General features: G+C 42.3%; 1 protein-coding gene across 3 annotated transcripts; it reads left to right on the top strand.

Annotated features, from left to right (window-relative positions):
- Nucleotides 1–1,466: 1,466 nt before the first annotated feature.
- On the top strand, nt 1,467–23,974 carry LOC115789133 (uncharacterized). 3 transcript variants are annotated; one of them, XM_030742376.1, is made up of 9 exons: nt 1,467–1,613; nt 11,121–11,215; nt 11,616–11,697; nt 12,093–12,462; nt 14,331–14,402; nt 15,939–17,086; nt 17,973–18,799; nt 18,976–19,212; nt 22,156–23,974. In XM_030742376.1, the coding sequence occupies exons 1-9, from the start codon at nt 1,519–1,521 to the stop codon at nt 22,407–22,409; spliced, it is 3,180 nt and encodes a 1,059-aa protein (XP_030598236.1). In that variant the 5' UTR covers nt 1,467–1,518; the 3' UTR covers nt 22,410–23,974. The 3 variants fall into 3 exon arrangements, with proteins under 3 accessions (XP_030598236.1, XP_030598227.1, XP_030598245.1); XM_030742367.1 differs by having other exon boundaries at nt 17,970–18,799; XM_030742385.1 differs by lacking the exon at nt 14,331–14,402 and having other exon boundaries at nt 17,970–18,799.
- Nucleotides 23,975–24,216: the final 242 nt, after the last annotated feature.

The raw sequence follows: 24,216 nt of genomic DNA, 5'->3' as shown, positions 1-24,216 counted from the left end.
TAAAAAATTAATAGAATAGAAGAAACTCAGGGAAACCCTCATGCTTCCTCCATAACATATAGACCACTAAAAATATTCTTTACTTAGTTTTTGGATGTTTGCTTATACTGGAATACAAATTAAGTCAATATGTCAACACAGATTTTTTACAGTACTTTACTGCTACCTTATATTGCTATTTACTAATCAAGCTGCAATCATTACATTTTAATTTGTGTGTGTGTGTGTGTGTGTGTGTGTGTGTGTGTGTGTGTGTGTGTGTGTGTGTGTATTACAAAAACTGTGCATATAGCCCATGTAATTATGTTTAATAACACAATGCAAAAAGTATGACATTTGTTATTTTGAATTAAATAACATTAAACCGTATGGCTTCCTCTTCGATTATTTTGACCAAATCAAGACTGACACGCTGCACTGTGTTTTTATTATTTATGGGCTTTAAGGACAGTGTATTGTTTAACTGTGTTGTGAATAGTTTAGAAATCAAAGTCTTGCATCAGAAACTTAGAATAAAGGAAGTACTGACATATACTGTATTCATTAAGTTGCACATTGCAATAATGTGATGTTTTGCTGAAAATAAATAAACAAATAACCAAGTTAAAAATGTATAGATGAATGCCAGTCCTTTTTTTTTTCTTATGATTCTTATGATTCTTCAAAAAATGTGGTGCAAATGGTATTACATTTGTTTTCAGTAAGAGGAGCCAGATTTTTCTGATTTTTGATGGACTCAAAAATGGTGGCGTGTGAAACCCTAGCAGGCAACATATAATTTTGCAAAACTAAACCAAAAGTTTATCTGAACAATCACCTTTCCCCGCTGAAACTATAGCAATATTGCCCTAAGCTAATAAATACCACTCTAATATGTTAAAGGTCATATTGGTCACATAATAGTAATAATAATAATATATTAATAATAATAATAATAATTAGTAGTAGTATTAGTAGTATTAGTATTAGTAACATTAGTATTAATCCATTCAGAAGTTGGTTATTTGTAATATAGCTTCTTTTGTAAACCCGTTGATAAAGTGAGAGCGTATAGGTGAGTAAAACGGTGCTCAAGATGATATAGGTTCTTGTGTTTGAAAGATAATTTTCACCTATATGTTTCTTTATTTTATTTTGCAATGTATTCTCTCATTTCAAGAGCTAATCACTCTTCTGAGAAACGGTCTACTTTTTTCATCAGCTTGCTGGGCGCATCCATTTCTCCGTAGGGGTGCACCACATCATCCAATTTATTTAGTGATTTCGACCTAATAGTTTCTCTCATCGTGAGGAACTGTAGACATTATTTTTTAAGAAATTGTGTTTTAATCCGATATTAGCCAACTGAGGAGACCTGACAGACCTCAGTAGGGAGTATTTTGCTGCCTGCGCACCCCTCCGCCGAGCCGCTGTGGGAGCGGCTGGAATAACCTTGGTGTGAGCCAGTTGAGCAGCTAGAGAGGAGAGCGAGAGGCTGAACGGTGAGGCGGCCGAAGATCAGCGACTGCTGGTGTTAACATGGCGGAGACCGTACGCTCACTCTTCGAGTACCGGGACCCGCACAGCCTGGATAGCGACGGAGAGGGAGCGAAACCAGCACCGCCACCACGGGGGTGAGAGAGCCCGTTAAATGTGACATACAGGCTTTTAATAGTTAAAAAAAAACTGCTTCAAGATAGTATTTTCGTACCCCATGACAGCTACAGTCGGGTGGGTGTGTGCGCGCATGTATGTGTGAGGGTGTTTTGATGGAAGTAAAGTTACAGTTACAGGTTATTTGTCGAATTTTTCAGTGAGTAAACGTCCACTTGAGAGAAATTACACGAGAAACTCGCGTATTTGTTTCGTGCCAGCTTGTTTTTTCCAGCGTTAATTCCACCTTACAAAGCGGCTCCCAAAGAGGCGTGTGCACGCGTGCGCGTCTGTTGTGTCTGACAGTGAATTTACCCCTAAAGAGCCTGTGTGTGCGTGTGTGTGTTTTAAGTGACATGATGAAGAATAATAAGCACAGACGCACTGTTTAAGCTACAATAACAAGGCATGGACCACACACTTGTTACTTTTTCAGGTACACCGCGGAAAGATGGAGTTTAATAACAATAGATTGTGTGTTAAAGTGTCAATAACAGAAGTTTTCAGGACCACGATGCAACTGTTTACTGTAACAAAGTTATAAAATGCTGGAATTAGTATACTGTCAAAGCTGCCCTATGTGTATCTCTAGTGCGCCTATCTCTAGCGCCTGTGTGTAGTGCGCGCTCGTGTGTGCGTGTGTGTGATTGTGTGAGAGAAAAGCGCGCACACACAGGGAGGGGAGAGAGCGTGAGAGAGAAAGGAGCAGCTCTGTGTGTGTGTGTGTGTGTGTGTGTGTGTGTGTGTGTGTGTGTGTGTGTGTGTGTGTGTATGTGTGTGTATGTGAGAGAGAGAGAGCGAGAGGGAGGGGGAGTGGTGTGTGTGTGTGTGTGTGTGGAGTGTGTATATGTGTGTCTACGTGTATGTGTGTGCTAGAGCAGGGGAAGGAGGAGGGAATGTGTGTGAGGGATGGGAGGGGGAGAGAGTGTGTGCGTGACTCTGTGTGTGTGTGTGTGTGTGAGTGAGAGAGTGAGACAGAGATGAGGAGTGGGAGGGGGAGCACAGTGTGCAAGGAGTGTGTGACAAAGAGAACAGGAGTGTGTGTGTGTGTGTGTGTGTGTGTGTGTGTGTGTGTGGTGGTTGAGGGAATGAGTAAGTGTGTGTATGTTGGGAAGACAGGAGTGTGTTTGAAAGAAGAGAAAATGTGTTTTAAATGTGTTTTTCAGAGAGTGTGTATATATGCACTATCTGTTATTTGTGAGTCTGTGAGAGTGAAATAGAAAAAGAGAAACTAATTTTGTGTGTGTGTGTGTGTGTAAATTGAGAGTGGGGCATGAAAGGTGTGTGCCTACAGTGAGGCAGAAGTGAGGGACAGAGACAGAAAGGATTGTGGGACTGTGAAGGACACGTGTGTGTGTGTGTGTGTGTGTGTGTGTGTGTGTGTGTGTGTGTGTGTGTGTGTGTGTGTGTACGTGAGAGGACCATATAAAAAGTGTATGTGTGTGTTTTGGTGTGTAACTCTGTGTGTGTGTGTGTGTGTGTGTGTGTGTGTGTGTGTGTGTGTGTGAGTGAGTGAGAGAGAGAGAGAGACAGAGATAGAGGGGAAGTGTGTTAGAGGCACAGAGAAGGGGAGGGGAGAGTGTGTTTGCGCATATGTGTGTGTTAGGAGAGTGGGGGAGGGAATGTGAGTGTTTGTTTGTGTGTTCGTGTGTGTGTGTGTGTGTGTGAGAGAGAGAGAGAGAGAGAGAGAGAGTAGGGAAGTGTGTGAGAGAGAGCATGAAGGACTGTGTTTATGTGAAACCAAGGAGTGTGTGGGTTTCAGTGTGTTTTTAGTAGGGATAACAATCGCATGTGTGACTGGTAAAGAGTGTGTGTGTTGGGTGGTTGTTTAGGATTGTGTTAATTGTGTATGTTGTCTTAAAAGTAAACATTATTTTTGGGAGGTGTTTGTGAGAGATGGTGCAGAAAGTAGTGAGGAAAATAATGTGTGTGTCTTTAAGAAACTGAGAGAAGTGTGTGTGTGTGTGCCTGTGTGTGTGTATTGGTGATGAGCAGAGGATGGGGTGTGGGGTAGTGTGTGTGTGTGTGTGTGTGTCTCAAAGAGAGGAGAAAGCTAGAGAAGAAGGAGGGTGTGTGTTGCACAGAGAGTCAGCACACAGTGAGTGAGTGAGTGTGTGTGTGTGTGTGTTTAAGAGAGAGTGGGAGAGAGAGAGGAAAAGAGATGGGAGGGTGTGTGACAGGGTGAGGATGTGCGTGTGTGTGTGTGTGTGTGTGTGTGTGCATTCGCATGCGTGCAAGCTTTTGAAACAGCAGGGGAGGGTGAGTTTAAGTGTGTGTGTTGTGAGTGTGTGTGTGTGTGTGTCTTGGAAACTGAAAAAGAAGACTTGGTAGCTAGTGCATATGCTGTGTGTGTGTTTTCTGTGTTTGTGTATTTGTTCTGGTAGGAGAGGTGTGTGTGTGTGTGTGTGTGTGTGTGTGTGTGTGTGTGTGTGTGTGTGTGTGTGTGTGTGTGTGTCCGTCTGTCTGTCTGAGTGTGTGTGTTTGTTCTGCAGTCAGTAAGAAAGGGAGGGGTGTGTGTCAAGGGGGAGATAGACACAAGGTTTGTGAGTGTGTGTGTGTGTGTTTGTGTAGCTCATAGACAAGGGCAGTATGTTTGTGTGTGTCATACAGAGGGAAGGAGAGTGTTTATGCATCTACTTTGTTTATGAAAGAGGAAAGGACAGTGTGTATATGTGTGTGCATGCTCAAAGGAAAAGTGTGTGTGTGTGTGTGTGTGTGTGTGTGCTGTGTGTGGGTGGTATGGTATATGTGAGAAGGGGAGGAGGGAGGGTGTGTGTGTGTGTGTGTGTTTGTATCTCTTTTATTATTGAGGACTGTGTGTGTGTGTGTGTGTGTGTGTGTGTGTGTGTGTGTTGGAGAGAGAAAATATTCTGCATGAAGGACAGAGTATACGTGAGGCTTATTGAGTGAATGTGTGCCTTGCGTGAGTGAGTGTGTGTCTGTGTGTGATTGTGTGTAATCCAAATGTATGTGTAGTGAGCAGCAGAAACAGTTGCGTGACAAGAGGTTGTGTGTGTGTGTCTTTGCATCTGCCAGCACACGTAATATTTGTTTGTTTGTGGCTGAGAAAGAATAATGGGTCTGATGGAACATGTGTGTATGCGTGCCGTACAGTGGAGGATAGAATAAATTGTAGCAGATATGCATGAGTTGGAGAGTCTGTAATGTACAGGTTTAATGCGTGCGTGCTTGCTTTTGTGTGTGTGTGTGTGTGTGTAAATGAGGGGAAAAGTGTGTGTGTCAGAGATGGAACATGAGACTGTGGGTTTGGTTATTTGAGAGAAACTGAGAGAGAGTGTGTGTGTGTGTGTGTGCTTCACTGAGCTTTCCTGTGTGTGTGTGTGTGTGTGTGTGTGTGTGTGTACACATGTGAGCTTTAGCAAGAGGGGGAGGGGTGTGTGTGTGTGTGTGTGTGTGTGCGTGTGAGCTTGGCTAGAGAGAGAGGATATTTGTGTGCACTGTGTGTGTATATGTGTGTCAGAGAGTGAATGTGTTTGCGTGCCTGTAAGCCTGACAGGGAGGGGTATGTGTGTGTGAGCGCCTGTTTGCGTGCCTCAGTGTATGTGTGTGGGTGTGTGTGTTTGTGCATGCATGTGGACCAGGGAGGGGGAGGGATGAGTGTGTGTATGTGTGTGTGCACATGTGGACTCTGAGCTCTGTGTGTCTGTATGTGTGCTCACGCATATGTGGGTCTTGAGTATGGACTTGTTTGTGTACTTGTGCATGCATGTGGGTTGGCGAGAGGGGTGTGTGTGTATGTGTGTGTGTGTGTTGGATTGAAGAAGGGAGAGAAGAATGAGAGAATCGATTGAGAGGGTGAGACAGGAATGGAGGGAGATATCGAGGGGTCAGCTCGCTGAAGAAGTGGAGGTGAGACAGATTTGGTTGGCAAGAAAGTTCTCAGAAACTCATTGAACCAGAAGTGAATACACAGGCAGACACTCAGAAGGCCCAAAATAATCCAGCAAAATATAAACGGAGAAAACGTTGCTTTTCCAGGAAAAGCTGCTAACCTGTTGGGAAGTGTAGCTCAAGACTGTGAGCTAAACCTGTCTGAACTGAATGCTTCTGGGAGGTGCGTCGGCATCACTGCACAGCCCCCCCATAACTGCAGTCATATTCTGATGAGACATGACTTCATCATGTTATTATTTTACTCGTTATTTTATTATCCAGTTCAGTTTCTAAGTATTAGGAATGTAACAATATTTGCTTCTTTGATTCTGTTTGCTTCAGTGCTTCCTGTGATCCGCATAAGTACTGTCTGAAATTGTACTGCATGAGGTCATTTTGAAACTTTGTTTTTTTGTGGCAGTGCACAAGCTGTTTTTTACCGGCTGTTTGTCACCTGCAACATGCAAGTAGAGTTAGCCTACACAGCTGGGTACACAAAGTGCGATTTCAACTCGTTTTTGTAGTAAGTGTTAACTCACACCTCATTAAAAAAAAACAAAAAACACTGTACAGATCGATTTAACTGGCTGCAATGTGGGGCTCATGCGAGGGCTGTGCGATTAAATCAATATTGAGATCATTGGACTTAGTTATGATTACTCACAGACTTTGTGAAGTCTGTGAGTAATTTTAATAAATTGTGAATTTATTGAAATTTCAACTATAATTCATGTGAAATAAATGCGAGCTAAACTGCCACAGCCAGGGAGTAAAGGAGAAGGCACAATGAGAGTATTATTGCCAAGCAGAATGCGGCACAATAATAATTTTGTCCCAGTTATCTTGTTTTTATTAACTGAAATGAACATTTGATTAATTACACAGCCTTAGCACACACCGAATATAAGTGTAACACTTCCTGTAAAGTTTATTCAAGTTAAAGTAGATGGCTGAGTTCTCGGTGCCCAAAAAAAGAGAGAAAGGCAGCTTTACGTTGTCTACTTTTAAAGCGAAAGATCCTAAATTGGTATTTCTTTCATCCGGAGAGTACAGGTGCTATTCTCATAATGTAAGAATAGCATATTTAGGTTTGTTTGAAAAAAAGGCTAGCAAGTTGACTGAGATTTTTCACTTTATATCTGATTGATCACATTCCCGATTCCTGTTTGTCTTGCTCGACTTTTTGGATATACGGATATTAAACTAAACTTATTTTGCTGCATCTGTGTGCAACATACAAATCAAAAATACAGCATTGTGTTGTCACAAAGCACATGTGGGTTGCTGGTTTTCACAGAGGATGTTATTATCGTAACGACTGGGCCGCTACATGGTCATGTGGCTTTTTAAATGCTGTGATAAGTTGAAGATCACAACTGTTGTGGAGAAGATGCTTCAGTTTTCATGCACGTTTGAAATGCTCTGCCATGATTTGTTGGTGATTATCAAGTTTGTGTTTGTTCTTTTTCAGATTTATTTTCAAATCAGGGTTTGGCTGGAACAGACACAGGGAAGCTTAACAAGAGGGGAAAAAAATCTACATATGAGTGCAAATGAAGGCGCTCACTCTTCTTTTACACTATCACAAACACACACAGATGTGTGCATACAGTATCATGAGATGGGAGTGGAGTAGATCAATAGAAAGACAGTGGGTCTGGTTGATATCTCCTCAGTGACTGTCCTCCCCTCCCTCTGTTCTGTCTCTGAATTTTTTTTCTTTTCCTCATTTGCTCCCCTTTCCTACTTTCTCCCTCTCTGTTTCCTACTGCTTCGGTTTTTTTCCCTTCTAACCCTTTTTCTTTCCTCTTCTCTTTTTTTTCTTTCACTCTCTTGTCTGCATGCAAACACACCCACACACACACACACACACACACACACACACACACACACACACACACACACACACACACACATGCACGCATACACGAACACTGACAGTAATGAACACTTCAAAATCCAAAGCACGATCTTCCTATGGCCTAGTTTTAAGAGCCTCCAATGTCATGTGAGTGAAAAATAGACTGACGGAAAACAATATTGAGATGTGTGGTAACAGAACTAGCCCAGATTCTGCAGAGGCAGGATCGGTTTGGCTCTTGTGAGTGTGCTTGTTTTGGTTTTTACTCTGAAGAAGATAATCTCACATGGCCATACTGGGCTCTCACAGGTGGCTGGATTCAGGCTCCACGGGGTAATGGCAGTCTCGTTAGTCTTGATCAGGGGTCACAGCACTCAAGTCCAAACACCCACAAGTTGGCAGCATCTTACTGTGATTGATACAGTCATTATATATTGTATATTGATTTGTCTCAGTTTAGTTTGTTATGGTTCCTTGACACTCAGCAGTACTTAAACTGAGGGGCAGGTGGCGGTCTGATTTGGGTAGTTTTGGTATTGGTTGGAGTAATGGGCTGGAGTAATAACAGAAATTCAGTTTGAAATTACACACAAGTATACATAGTTACATATTTATATAAATGTATTTATTTATATAAAAAGTTAATTAAAACTGGTAATAGGGGGTGGTTAGTGTGTGATGTTGATTATTACTCTGACCTAGGGCTGGGTGTTATGGACTAAAAATGATATCTCGATATTTTTTAGCTGAATGGCGATATACAATATTCCTCCTGTGTGTTCTCCTGTACATCTAGTACTCTGTGCAAATAACAAAACATGTAAACAGACTAAACAAAATGAACAAAATTCCATCCTTCAGTCAGCAGAATTCTAGCTAGCTGTGCCTGGCTGAGGCACAGCTAGCTAGAGGTGCCGACACGCCAGCTGAGGACTTCAGCTGTTATCATAACAGATAGCTAGCAATGCAGCCATTAGCGTTAGCATTGGTATGCATACTGTAGTGGAAAAGATGAGTGCTTGGACCTTTTGTTGGGACTTGTTTGCGGCATTCTCTACAGAATACATTATTCTGCTCATCTGACACTTTGAATCCGAATGATCTCCAAATAACTGAGCATTGTTTTTCTTTTTACTATCCAGCTGTTCTTCAATAACTTTGTGTCTGTTTATGTCTCCATACTGTCGCTTCCTGAATGATTTACAGGTGAAGCGGTGAGGGAGAGAGGCGGGGCAGTGGGAAGTTGTGCAGAGACAAATTGGGAGAAGAGAAAGATGAACTGGTGGATCTACAAGTATGATTGTAACGCAACATAGACTATATCGATATAAATGATATTGTCTCATCTTATATCGCGTATGAAAATATATTGATATTTCTTAAAAACTCTATATATCGCCCAGCCCTACATTTATTGCTCTTGTACTGAGGTTTGTGTCCCAATGACAAGTGGGTCAATTTGTAGCCAACAGCCTGTGTTGTCTATGCGTTTTGAATCAAATTTTCAAGGAAATACACCACTTTCTCTTGTATTTTGATGAGAGTGAAGACAGGCTTCTAGCCAGGAAAATTTCACAGGCAGGCGCTATTGGACGACTGGGAAGGGGGGGGTACCATGGGAATTTCTGGTTTTTAAGTTGGGCGCAGCACTCTTGACTTTGGGAAACATGGCTTTAAACAATAATAAAACCCACATCCCACACTACAGCCATTTTCACACATGCACTGCAGCCATGAACATTTCTCAGATCAGAGGCATTGGGATCAGACATTGGCGGGTCTTTAGCCTACCAGTTTCTGACCACGAAGTCTTGTGTGATGCTGGATTATTTGAATATCATCTCAATCTGCAGCCACTGCCTTTACTGCTAGTGAGCTGCCTGCAGCGCACACTATGCTACCTAACCTAAAACCACACAGAGTATTCTCAGTAGTGTGAATGTGTCTGTTTCCTGCTCTGTCCTAAACGTGAGAATGACTGCGGAAAATGTCCCGACCGTATTTGAAATTGTCACTTGTTCATGTGTGAAAAATCATATTTTCACACATGCAGTGCAACCTGCATGCAGCAGTCTCAAAGCTAGCTTCCTAGTGTAGGGTCCATATTATGTGTCTGATAATACTACACACTGTGAATTATAGGACTATGTGAGTGGGAGCATTCTTTCTCCCGCATGTGGGGCCCTCGTCTAAACCTAACTGATTATTTCCAGTAGTGAGAACCAGTCCACCGAAGGCTATCTGCTGTTGTGTGTTACACGTGAGAAAGTGGCTCAAATATTTAATGTGTGGTGAGTTTTTTACTCTTTCTGATATAAAGTACACTCTGAAGTTTTTGACCTCTAAGAGTGCTGTGGTGCAGTTTTTGGATATGTGGGCACGTGTGTACTGTGAACATGAAGGGACAATCCCAGTGCCAACACTGTTGATTGATCAACAGGTGGTGCTAATAAACCAAGTAAAGCAACAAGAATGCAGTGAACAATACAGGATTTAATCATTTAAGAAAACTTGTCCATGTGATTGTTTTATGAGTAGTATTATTGACTTATTAAACCACAAGAATACACACAACATGACCTGCTTGTTCATCATAAAACTGCACAAAGTGCCTTTTAAATACCAACTGTATAATTAGATAATTTTTTTCAAGCTGCAAGTAGACTATATTTGTATAGCACTTGTTGATTGAACTTCTCAGAAATTTGATTTCTTACATGTGATGGTGTGTAAAGTATACAGTGTCCAGATAATGACTGATACTCATGGAGTGTTTGCTTTTCTTACAGTTTGTGTGAGATTATTTTTTTAATGTCCCCCCCTCCCCAATAAATAAATAAATAAAAAAAAGCAGCATGAGAAGCACATCTAGTGGTGGCACTGGACACTTTTCATTGTTTTTAACACTAAGTTTCACTAAACTACAAGGAAGCTCTTTGGATGTTATGACTTAGGTCTTCTCCATAGACACTATCAAAGATGGACATAGCTACTGTGGTGTCACCCATTGTTTTTCTCATTGCCAGTTCAGTGTTTTGAACACAGATGTGACAAGAGAGGGGCAGGTCTGATTGTGAGCCTGCATGCTCACTGGCCAATGACTTGGCAGTATTTTACACAGGTTTATGGTCTTCTTCAAGGGCTTGCTGAAGGAAAAAACAGCACAAGCAGGAGTAACCCACACACTGGTTGATCCAGATATTTTTGACACTGGCCCCTAGTGACAGTATACAGCTACAACATGTATACCAGAATCTGCAAAGCTGTGCAGCTCAGTGAAATATAAAGAATATAATATAAGCCGTCTTACCGCTAATTACTGGGCCTCTAAATTAAAACGTATTCTGTGCTCTCTGAGCGCTCTCTAATTTCTGAACCTGAGCTGACTACGTTTCATAATCAGTGTGTTCAAGGAACTCTTTGCCAGGAGTTTTGTTGGACTTGGACCGACCAATTTCCTCTGGGTCAGTCAGTGCAGATCGTGTGAAATTCAAAACCTTGCTAGATTTTATTCATGTTCCAGTCAAACACAGTGAAGAGCTGTTTAACTAACCATTGTCTACTTACTGTGCTTTTTTTGTTTGCTGATATTGGAGAGCTAAATGTGGTCTGCATTGATTCAATAGGTGGCTATCAGCTTATTGATCAGACCTGACTGATGTGAAGTTTGGCCAGTAGGCTGAGTGATTAAATGATAATATCTTGCATTTGTGGGTCTGTGTGTTTTCTGCAGACGCGGCTGTGGGAGGAAGAGAAAAGGGACACCCGTGAAAGTCTTTGTTACACCCACTGACGAGGAGAGCGTGCCTGAACACAGGTTCAGCCCAGGTGTGTGTTTGTGTGTGTATATGTGTGTGTTATCTGTGTGTCTTATTATTCTTACAGCAATTGACTGTGCATGTGTGTGTGTTCCTGTTTGTGTGTGGTATGTGCTTGTGCATCTGTCAGTGTGTGTTCGTGATTGGTGTGGGTGCAGACCATGTTTAAGTGAGCGTGACCTACTTTGTGTGTGTGTGTGTGTGTGTGTGTGTGTGTGTGTGTGTGTGTGTGTGTGTGTGTGTGCTTGCCTATGTATGTGCTGTTATGTGCAGCTGTATATGTGCTCCAAAAGATGGGGTGATGACCTTTGCATGTTTACGTGTGTGTGTGTGTGTGTGTGTGTGTGTGTGTGTGTGTCCTTGTGCACTTGTTTGTAATCCTTTTATACTGACTGTTTCTGTGCTCTCAGGTGAACGAAAGGAAGCAGGAGAGAATAAACGTCCCACACTGGACGGTCCTTTCTACAATACAGAGCCTGCTCCTCACATCTGGTGAGTGTAAATTAGCGTGCTTCTAAAAACTGCTCTATGCAGTACTTTCTTTCTGTCTTCTAGAAAAAATAATAATCTTAATTCAACTCAGAATTTATCAATCAGAACGCAGCATCTATCACATCTGGGAAACTGGACTCTGGGCATTCTTGGTGTTTCTTTTTTTTTTTTTAACTAGATCTATGACTTAAATGATTGATGAATTATAAATATTCCTGTGTATACACTTTCTGTGAATCAGCTAATTAAAATGCAAAAGTAAAACGCACCATCTTTCCAATCCTAAAAAATGAGGGAAAAGTTGAGTAAAGCATAAGGACAGATCATAATAATACCAACATTATTATTTCTAATGAAGGTGAATTTTACTTTCAATCCTCCACCTCCTTCATCAGTGGTCCATCGGAGCAGGCTCATGATAAAGTCTCCCCCGGATCCAAGACCAGCTCCTGCTCAGCCTCTACACCAACTTCATCTCCAGCTGCTTCCTCAGCTCCAACCCCAACGCCTGTCCCTGCTCCCGCCCCAGCCTCCACAGCTTCAGCTCAGGCTCCCTCTTTAACCCCTGCGTCCACAGCTCCAGCTGCTCCGACAGCCTCCGCTCCGGCTCCAACAGCCAGCTCCTTCCCGCCATCCCCTAACTGCCGTATTCGAGAGGTCCACTGCGGTAACCAGGTGCGACTGGTCGTTATTGCCATTCGAGACATCACCAAGGGGGAGGAGATCACTGTGGACTACAGCCTAACCGAGTGGGGAGAGAACCTGGTCAGTGGTCATTTACATACACAGATGTTTCTAATATTCTGCTTGTCGAGCACCTTTCCATATCCTTAACTCCACATTTGTCCTTGTTGCTATCAGGCGTAGTATGTACAATCTAACAGTGCAGAAAACCTGATGAAATTTCAGAGCTCAGTTACTGTTTTGCTCTAGCGTTCATCAGTCTCTCAGGGAGAAATTAGTTTTAAAAATGTCTCTCTGTCAATAGTAGCCAGAATAGACCACAACACAGTGTAGCCACAGGACATTTTGTTTTGATTGAGTGGAGCTGGTCATGTTTGCCTTTCTTTACAGCTCAATCATCTACTTAACCCAACCTTTAACAAAACAGTGTTTTTGTGCATACATAAAAAACTCCCTCAAAAGAGGATCTGGACTTACCCCAAAGTAAAAACCACCACATTAAAAAAAGTAATTTACTCAAGTGTGGTACACAGTTTTATTTATCTAGTGGTCAGAAATCACAGACTTCTGTTAAATAAGGTAACACAGACTCATTATGTATGGGCCAGTCATGTTTCTTATATGCAGTCATTCCCCAAGAGCCCATTTTGAGCCAGGAAAAATGCTGGACACTGAATATAAAGGATGGACTTTAGTAAATATAAACCAAACCAACAGGTGATGCACAGTGACTGTTTCAAAACCTCGAGCTTCGCATTGTGCATGTTGAATGAGGGATCCATCCATCCATCCATCCATCCATCCATCTTCTGTTTATCCAACTTAATTCTAACTGGCATTATAGTTTAAAATGTCAACCATCATGTTGTAATAAGACTTGAAACTAGCGACTGAGACCATAAACTCACCAAGAGAGTGTTTACTGGGGTCATAGATCAAGCGAGAAGCAGGGTGTTTCCCTAATAGACTTCTGCACAGCTTGACTTCTTATCGCAACTGGAAAAGGGACCCCCTGCTGGCCAAGAAAGAATGCAGGTATAAGGCACTTTTTTTTTTTTCAGCTGTGGAGACCAAAGCCATCTTTTATATACACTCTTTGGCTGAAACCTTCTTCTAAACTCAGCTGCAATTTTAAATCCAAACCTAATCATTGGTTTGGGATACGGCGAGAAACGCGTACATTCACACTGTGAATATCACTGATGGCTTCAGATAGGCAACCATATGTATACTGAAATTTTTGGATCAGCATCAAACACATATGTCTGTCTCTCACACACACACACACACACACACACACACACACACACACACACACACACACACACACACACACACACACACACACACACACACACACACACACACACACACACTACCCACTGCATACGCATTCATGTTACACACACAGTTTAAGCAAGGCATGGCGTTACCATGGTGATGGTTGAGCTCCAGCTTGCGTTCTACCTATAGTGCTTAAGCAACGGTCGCCATGGTTATTACATGACATCTGTTCCTTTAATGGATCTCATTAGATCAGATCAATTTATTCAACAAGATGATGATAACAGAATCCACTTAAGAAAATTAAATTGACAAAAATTGAGAAATTGACATCAGTGGTTGCAGTGGAACCAAGGCTGCTCACATTCTTTTAGGCTTTTGTTATTGGTTAATTGATCTGCTCTATACCCGGCATTCCAGCATGATTTATAATCCCATTTTAATTGCTCATGGGAAGCTGACAGTGTTTGAACGCAGGTCTGTTTGAACGTCTTTTGTTTGGCTTGTTAGTGGGAGTTTTGGCGTCATAATCAACCTTTGTGCTTCGGGCCAACCGTGGAGGGGTGTCCTCCTGCTCTCTGAGTGACAACTGAATCTGATTGCGATGGCAAACATTAATAAGGAGCGTGGCGGCTGTTTTAATGTGAGTGCTCTGTGTCCCGCAGGGTTTTCGTGGTACTGTGTCTCCAGCGCACCATGAGTGCAACTCTGACACCGAGATCAACAATATCAAAAAGGTAAAAGAAAATCACCACTTGGTTCCTAAAAGCACAAAGTGAGACTTAAAAAAAAAAAGCAGCTTTGTAATTTTTTTTAAAGAAGTGACAAGTAGACATTGCACAACATAAATAGTTGCTAGGTGACAGGGGCTATTTTTGAAGCCCAGGAAGGGAAAAGCCCCATTAATTTTTCATGTAGACACTCTTGGAGTACATAGCCCATGGCTGTGGTTGGCATGATAGTTGGCATCTCTCAATCATAACTTCAAGCTTTACAAAATATGCGGTGCTTTGATGAAAAGTCAGAGCTTGTCTTCATAAAATCTTCCCTCGAGTTTGTTACTGAATTAAAAGGTCAGTAAGAAACTAAACATTCAAAGGTGGGTTTAAAAGAATATGTCAGGTGACCCTTCAGTGTTGGATAAAAGCTAAAGATTATCCTATTTAGAAAATTGAAAGTTGAAAATTGTCTTGGATGTCTGTTTACACTTTTGTATATTACTTTCTAAATATGAATGAGTACCTTTGCTAAATGAACTTTTATATTATCAGGGTATAAAATAATACAGTGACAACAGTGCGACAGTGCCACATTACTCCTACATCCCCTCTGTGACTTTTTTTCCTGTTTATTAGTTTCCTGCATATTAGTTTTGTTTTACTTTTATGGCTGTTATAGTATTTTCTGCAAAAAATGCACTAAAACCCTCATATATACAATACAGGGCCAAACATTGAACAGATAAGCTGGTAAACATAGCGGAGTATATGGTAAATGATAAATGGATTCTACTCTAACTGAGCACTCAAAGCGCTTTTTACTACAAGCCCCATTTACCCGTTCACACACATATTAATAAAGTGCTTTATTTCTTGCCTTAAAGTGCTTTTTCTAAGAATCACACACACACACACACACATTAACACTCCAATGACAATTTGAGGTTCAGTATCTTGCCCAAGCACATTTGACACACAGACTGTGGTTGTGATGCACTGTAATCCACTGATATTGAGCTCAACATGATCATTATTATAACAGCTTCCTCCCGCCTCCTCTGGATAATTGTTTATCTTATATAAAAATGGCAACATATCACGTGTAAATCCTTTAAAGCAAAGCAACATAAGCGTGCATTAAAACTGCAGCACTGCTTAATGTCATGACAGCTTTTCACTAATCAGACTGCCAAAAGTCAAACATACATTTAATTTGAATATATTCATGTGAGCAGTGACATGGAAGCTTTACTGGTATGAACTGTAATGCTACCAGTAAGTGATACAGTGGACAGCTGTGGAAAACAGTGGTGGTAGTAAGATACAAGTTAGGAAGATTTTTGCAGATAATCTATTCAGCACTTAATATTTCTAAAAGGAAGAGAAAAAGCATTTAGGTAGGAAAAAAATAAAGGTTATGAGAGTCAAAAGACTGAGCAAGTTGAAAGTGGGCAACCTTTTGCCCAAATTTTTCTTTTTAATACTTTATACATTTTATTACTACTGTAAAAAAAAGCCTCAGGACAGCACTCTGTTATTGTCTTTCACTTCCAGGAGGATGAGCCACTCTCTCTGACCACCCACCAGCAGCAGCGGCAACAACAGCAGCAGGATTATGTCACCCCATCATGGTCTCTTTCCCCTTCATCCTCGCCCATCTCCCACTCTGATGGTAGCGATTCAGATGCTGGAGATGAGGACAACTCCAGCCCACGTGGCCGCGCGATACGCCGTCGAAAGAAGCGTCGCGGCACTCCTTCAAAGAAAAAGACCCCTCATCGGACCCCGCCTGGGCGGCCTCCGCAAGTCTCCCCCTCCAGCGTTCCTCATCACAACCGTCCGTTTCCTTCATCCCATTCTTCATCGCAGTCCTCCCCTCCCTGCTCGTCTCACACCACTTCTTCTTCAGCTAAGCCTGTGTTCAAACCTCCAGGTCCACTGGCTTCCAATTCTACAGGCAGCCTCACAACAAATGTCTCCAGAGGAGGAGTTTCCATTGACTCCATGCGCCAAACCTGCGAGTACTGTGGACGCCACTTCCGCTCTCTGGGCCGCCATTTAGACAAACACCATGCCCACCAGCCCGATGTTTGCTCCGCCCTTGTCGAGCGCTACACGCAAATGCCCCGTTTGCATGCACAGAACACAAACCCAACCACAACTCACACACACACCCAGCAACGCTCGAAATTGTCACACACTACAGGACAGAGCCGAGGTTCAGATCTAGCACAAGGTAGTGTTCAGGATCTCTCCATGTCTCCACCCACTCTCACGACAGGCAACCAATCCCCTGTTCCTTCTGGCAGAAACTCCACCCCTCCTGTGCTGACTCCTCCACGAGGACAGAATGCAGTGGCAGTGTCTGTGCTAAAGAGGAGCCCGCCTCCTGTGGCTGTGACGCAGTCTAGGAAGGGAGCGATGAGGAAGCTTAAGAAAGAAAGACAGGTGGAAGAAGAGGAGGAAGATGTGGATGAAGATGAAGAAGATGTGGAGGTTGTGGAGGTGAAGAGGCCCAAAGAGGAGGATGACGTAGAGCTGGTGTGTCCTCAGTCCTTCAGCAGCAAGTTGGCCAAAGAGATACAGCCACCAAAAGAAGAGGAGGATGAGGAAGAAGAAGAAGAAGAGGAAGAGGAGGAAAATGGGGCGATGGAGGTAGAAGATGAAAGTGGGACAGAAGATAAGGAAAAGGACTTGCTGAGGTAACTTGCTGTCTTCTCCTCTAATGTGAGTAAATTAGCTGATAATTTGTAGCCTGCAGTGAGTTAGTCTGCTCTGTTATTTGTGTAAAAGATGTTTGAAGGATGTTAAAGATAAAAAAGCTTCAAGTAGATCTGACTCACTGGATGTAGACAGTCAATTTAAGGCTATCATTGGCTGCATATTTAATGTGGCAATCTCCTCCTATACAATACATGCTTGTGATTAATTTCAAAGATCTTTTTGCTTCTCGAAACAGCAACTCCAAACCTTGTTGCCTCTGATGCTACAGTCTGTAAAGAATTAGTCTTGTGTAGCCAGATGTTCAATATTCCACCAGAATGAGTTGCCAGCACCTTTGTGAGCTCTATATGTTCAGCCACATTCAAAATTGGTATGATTAGTAGAAAGGAGGTCAGAGTGTCATTCAGCCAAATTGTGCTGTGGTTGCAACTCTGGCTATATGAGACAAATTTTCATCTGAGGCTAAAAATATTCTTTCTTCTGATCAGCAAATGGCTGAAAGAGTGCAGACTGCATGAAAGAGTGTTGACAACAACACACGTCAAGTATTTACAGCACTTAACATTAAAAATCAGTTAGTGTATGTAAATACTTATAGTTTGAGGAACTTGTGTGGAACATTGTGTTCTGGCATGATGAATCCAAATAAACCAAACTAAACTAAACTAACGTCTAATTAATGACTACTTAATGATTTGTATTTAAACTGAAAACAAATTAAAATAACCTGTGCTCAAAGTAGAGGTGCAATAAACAAATTTATACCCATGGTGCTGAACTCCAGCATGGCAGCTGGGTACTTTGTGGAGTATTTTTGTAACTGTCTTACTAAGATCCCATTTTCTCTTTTCTTTTTTTCAGTAGTTTGGGACGTCACCACATGCTGCCGCTCCTCTCATCCCTGTCCTCTCTGGTGCTGTACCTCCGCCGGCTGCAGCATTCAGCCTTCTTGTCCCTGTCTCGCCAGCTGCAGTCTGCTGAGGCATGGCGCCTCCTCTGCCACTCCAGCCTGGCTCTCCTCATCCTGTATAATCGACGGCGTGAGTGTGAGGTCTCCAAGCTGTCCATCACTGAATATCGAGCTCGGGTTACTCCTCAATGCCCTGTTCCTGTTCCACCTGGTGCTCCTCCAGCTCTTACTCCATTGGAGGCCTCCCTCTCCCCCTTTGAGCGTATGGTCCTTCCTCACCTCCCTAGAGTTGGAGTCCAGGGTAAACGAGGACGTGTCCAGCCCCTCATCCTACCTCCTCACTGTGAGCCCTGCCTGGAGCTTCTCCTGCAGACACGGCAGGATGTAGGAGTTGACCCTGCAAACCCGTACGTCTTTGCTCGGCCATACCACTCCCCTGCCACACCGCTGCGTGGCACTGATCTCCTACGCAGCCTCGCACGATCCAGCGGTACCCGCAATCCCCGTGCCCTGACCCAGACCAGAGTTCGCCGACAGGTAGCGATCTTAACTCAGCTGCTGCTTCTGGGAGAAGGAGAGGAGCCTGGACAGCCTGGAGGCAGCGCTGTGGAGAGGCTCGAGCATTTCCTTGAGAGAGAGTACCATGTGACGCAGAACTGTGCGGGAATTGGCCAGGACCCAGGCCTGATGGGGAGAGGGGGCCGGGTCGTGCTATGTGGAGAGAGAGATGGAGTGCTGTTCAGAGGAATGAGCCTGAACCACATCTGTCTGGAACTAGATGGTGAGATCGATTGATGGCTGAGAGAATGAGTGGGAGTGATGTCTTGTCCTTGGATTGTGACCTTTCTTCCAGTTTTTTGTGAATGTTTGTGTGTGACTGTAGTTCATTGGAAACAAATATTTTTACCTTCAGACTGAAGTTCTTTTCTTTCCTCCTCTCCCTTTTCCTCCCTTCAGTTATGTCAGGAAACTCTGCAGACTCGTACTCAGAGGGGGAATCTGAAGGGGAGAATGTGAAGGAGAAGCCTGAGGTGCCTGCCCCTGCTCCGGCTCTGAATCCTACACCCACCCTGTTGTATGTCAGAAAGGGCAAGAACAACGGGAGGGTGGGACGACCCAAGAAGCTCAAGAACATCCAGCCACCCCCTCTGCCTCCTCCTCCACCTCCGCCTGCAAACCGCAGGAGAGGCACAGGTCAGCCCAAATCAAGTTTATTTGTGTGTAAACTGAACAGTAAACTGTGTGTGTGTAAGATTAAAAAAAAGAAATTCACTCACACCGAACAAGAAAAGTGAAACTAAACTAAACTTATAAAACCATTATTACAATGTGAAAAGGTGAACCCAGGAAGTAAGAACGTAGGAACAAAGGGGGGCAATAGTGTGTGTGTGTGTGTGTGTGTGTGTAAGCTGGCAACAAGATTATGAAGTGAGGGAGAGGAGGGGAAAGAAACTTCACAACATGAAGGGTTCAAGCTGTTTTGTTTGTCAGACAAAGTGAAGCACAAGGTGAACTGGTACATTTTTATCCCAGTAGGGAAAGTTCAGTGGTTGAATTGCAGGAAATAAATGCACACTGCTGAAATCACAAACATTTGGGGCACCAAGAGAGCTTTTTTGTTAAAGGAGATTTTAGTTGCTGGAGCCAAACTTATAGAGTGATTTTACAAACTTTAAAAACAGTTAAGAATTTAATGTCTTAGTAGGAGCAATTAATAACTTAATAACTAATAACTTAAGCATTATCAGTTGCTTTGATTCCAATAAGTTAGTAAAAGTAAGGGATGTACTGTGTACGTATGTATTTAGAGTATCAGTCAAAAGTTTGCACACACCTTCTAATTCAGTGGTTTTTTTCATTATTTAAAAATTGTCTGCATTGTAGATTAATGCTAGTCATCCAAAATATGAATAAATACATGTGGAATTATTTAGTAAACAAAAAAGTGTTAAATCAGAATATGTGTCTTATATTTTAGATTCTTCAAAATTATCATCTTGCTTAGATGACAGCTTTGCACAGCTTGGTATTTTCTCAGCTTTATGAGGCAGTCACCTGGAATGGCTTTCAGTTAACAGCTGCACCTTGTCAAGAGTTAATTTGTTGAATTTCTTGTCCTCTTAATGTGTTTGAGACCATCAGTTGTGTGGTGAAGAGGTAGTGTTGGTATACAGTGAATAGCCCTATTTGAGTAATGTTCTAATCAATATTATAGCAAAAACGACTCAACTAAGTAAAGAAAAACAACAGCCCATGATTAAGAAATGAAGGTCAGTCAATTCGAAAGATTTCAAGAACTTTGAAAGTCTCCTCAAGTGCAGTCACAAAGACCATCAAACGTTAACGATGAACCTGGCCCTCATCAGGACCGCCCCAGGAAAGGAAGACCAAGAGTTCCCTCTGTTGCACAGGATAAGTTCATCAGAGTTACCAGCCTCAGAAACCGCAAGTTAGCAGCACCCCAGATAAGAGCCCACCTAAATGCTTCACAGAGTTCAAGTAGCATACACATCTCAATATCAACTGTTCACTGAAGACTGCGTGAATCTGGACTTTATTTTTGAATTGCTACTTCTAATGAAGAACAAGAGGTAGAGAATGGCTTGAGCCAAGGAACATAAGGAATGGACATTAGACCAGTGGAAATCTGTTCTTTGGTCTGATGAGACCAAATTTGAGATTTTTGGTTGCAAACACCATGTCTTTGTAAGACGTGGAAAAGGTGAGTGGATGGTTCCCATGTGTGTAGTTCCCACCATGAAGTATGGAGGAGGAAGTGTGATGGTATGCGGGTGCTTTGCTGGTGACACTGTTGGTGATTTATTAAAAGTCCAAGGCACACTTACCCAGCATGGCTACCACAGCATTCTGCATGTTCATGCCATCCCATCTGGTTTGCTCTTAGTGGGACCATCATTTGTTTTTCAACAGGACAATGACCCCAAACACACCTCCAGGCTATGTAAGGGCTATTTGACCAAGAAAGAGGGTGATGGAGTGTTGTGTCAGATGACCTGGCCTCCACAATCACCTAATCTAGACCCAACTGAGATGGTTTGGGATGAGTTGGACCGCAGAGTGAAGGCAAAGCAGCCAACAAGTGCTCAGCACCTCTGGGCGCTCCTTCAAGACTGTTGGAAAACCATTTCAGGTGATTACTTCATGAAGCTGATTGAGAGAATGCTAAGACTGTGCAAAGCTGTAATCAAAGCAAAAGGTGCCGACTTTGAAGAATCTAAAATCTAAAACATACTTTGGTTTGTTTAACACTTTTAAGTTTACTACATGATTCCTTATGTGTTTCTTCATAGTCTGGATGACTGTGTGTGTGTGTGTGTGTGTGTGTGTGTGTGTGTGTGTGTGTGTGTGTGTTGGGTCGGGGGTGGGGCAGTTGTGGCAGATCACATGGAGTCTGAAAAGCATTTTGTCTCAGCAACATTTGTGAAGTGCAGACTTTCAGCAAATTTTGTCTCAGTTTCTCTAACAATAATTTACAGAGTGTGGCTGCAACATATTTAAAACCACCAAATATAGTAATTTTTCTTCTCCTAGTTGGTTTAGTGCCTGTCAGTTTGCTTCCTTTTATTTTCTTATAGAAGTGCTTCCTTCTCTAGAGCTTGCTAAAGTAGTATTGAAGTGTTTAAGTTGCAGTTCTCAGTTAACAGTGTGTTTTCTGTTACACATTCAGAAATACTTTGTCTATTGCCAAACAGTTAAATGTGAGATTGTTTGCTTTCACTTAATTTATGGCACTTTATCTACTCATTTTAATTTCACTGTACCAACAGTAAACTTACAGTGACGCTAAGCTCCAGAGTTTAGTCTTAGCCATACAGTTCAGAAAATGATTTTCATAGTTTCTCTTGATTTTATCATCAGATCTTTATCAGTACTTAAAGAACAGACCTCAGTGTTTATGCCAACATGGATGAGAAATCTCTAAAGTGCTCAGAAAAGCAGAAATGTGAACACTCTTAGCTGTGTATTTTCTCTAGTTCAGATATAAGAGCAGGAAATAAACTGGATTTTTTTGTGATCTTGTAAGACCTTTAACTTTTGATCTGTCACACTTTGATTCAGAGTATAAGCTTTTGAAAAAACCTTTAACCTCTAATTCCTCTAACTCCTTCATTGTAGGAAAGCGAGGCGTCCTGAAGCGTCCCTGGTCAGAGGCTGAGCGTGCTGCAGTTGAGGAGCACCTGACCCAGAACATTAACGAGCTTCGAGTCCCCGCCAAGGCTGACTGTGAGCGCTGCCTGCAGCAGTGCCCCTTGTTGGTCAACAACCACCGCGACTGGCGAGCCATCAAGTTCTACTGCCACAACCGCATTCAGCTGCTGAAGAAGAATCAGCGGCGTGAAAGCGAGCCCCAGCCCCTCACTGTCTGCTGAGAGGGCAGTTGGGGGAGAGAGCCCAGTAGGATGTTTATTTCGGTGCAGCTGATCAGAGCAGAATCTCAAATGGTACCCTGCTGCCCACGAAACGCACTAATTTTGAGAGGACGGTCCTAAATTTCACTCCACTCTCTGGCAGTGTGGTTTGTTTTCGACATGGCTTTTAATTTGACACCTGATGGCATTTAAATTTGCGCCATACAAAAACTGAAATTTTTGCTGCTCTATTTCAAGGTCTTAAAATTACACTAGAGTATTTGTAGTGATCCTGGTTTTGACGGTTACAGTGGAAGTCTTGTCAAAAAGCAGTGCACTTGGACTCGGGTGCCGTTTGAGACTTGCAGTGAGAGACCACAGCCTGTGCTGTGTTGTACATGGACATTTTTTTCTTCTTCCTAAATGGATACACTAAACTGAAATGTAAACACGGGAGGAAACCAGTCCCTACAGTGTTGTTATATGAACGTTGTGAAGTAGCATTAGTGTTTTATGCACTTGGAAACGTTAATAGGACAAATGGCCCGCGCTCAGGGGCCACACTTTCCTTCATAGCGGCTGTATAATTAGAGTAGACCTAACTACTGCTAACCAAGAAGAGAATAGCCAGATCTTTCCTCAAACAACTAGTTCTTCTGTTTTCATACAACTGACTGTGCAGTCATGTTTTCATAATATTTGGACCTTAATTTCCATGTGAGGTACTAGATGATGACTGAGTTACACTCTTGGAGCTACTATAAAGTTAGTTTTTTTTAATTGAACTGAATGTTCATTATGATGGCGTTAATGGGTTTCATGGCAGTTATCTTTGGATACCTAAGATGTTGAGTTCAGTCACAAAGAGCTGTTGTGATACCGGTTGTCGTTCCTGTGAATGGATACACTCAAATTTTTGCCCTGAGCAATTCATCTGTTAGTTATAATTTTTGTGTTTCTGCCCATTGCACATTTGTCATTCAAAGCAGTAAAAAGGTGCTATAGGCCAATAAGCTGGATATCACTTTATGTGTGGAGAGGAGATTTCCCTTGGTTGTGTTAAAGGTTACTTTAAAAAAATGGGCATTTATCAGAGGAGTGATTGTTCTGTGGCGCCACTTTTGTTGCATTGTCTGTGTTGTCCTTTTCAATGGCTAGAGCTTCTCCTCTTCCTCGTTCTCTATCCCTTTCCTGGCCACACTACACAGTTTGCAGCTCGACCAGATTTTTATTTCCCTTGATTTCTTTTTATGTTGCTGGAAATCTGTGTCCATCAAACTAAAACCTCCATAAAACCTCAAGACGGATACTTGAAGTAATTTAAACCTTTTTCAGAATCTTTGACCTATTCTTGCTCTAGCCTTGCCAGTTACATTGTACATAACAAATATCATTAAGCTAACTGGTTGTTTGTGCTAGACATTATGTAGCTTTCTCCATTTCTGAGGTGTTGCTATCTGTACATAAGGCAGTTTTGTAAATACTCTACAGAGAAACAAAGAAAAAACACAATGTATGACATGCTTTCGTTACTGTGTTATGTTTTTTCTTTTTTTTTATAAGTCTTATAAAAACTTAAAGCTCTATGTTTTGTGTTGTGGTTAATTAAAAAGTGAGAAACACTGAACCCTCAGTGAAGACGACCAGTGGCTGCAGGTTTGGTTCTAATGTCACCGAGTATTAACTCAGTCCAATACCTACGCTCACTGGCCACTTAAGTAGGTACACCTGTTCAGCTGCTCGATAGCGTGAATATCTAATCAGACAATCACATGGAAGTAACCAGTGCATTTAGGCATGTAGATGTGATCAAGAAGACCTGCTGAAG

The sequence above is a fragment of the Archocentrus centrarchus genome, chromosome 1, assembly GCF_007364275.1.
Source record: "Archocentrus centrarchus isolate MPI-CPG fArcCen1 chromosome 1, fArcCen1, whole genome shotgun sequence".
Lineage (NCBI taxonomy): Eukaryota > Metazoa > Chordata > Actinopteri > Cichliformes > Cichlidae > Archocentrus > Archocentrus centrarchus.
The sequence above is the reverse complement of the archived record's forward strand: the minus strand, read 5'-3'. Positions and strand labels throughout refer to the sequence as shown.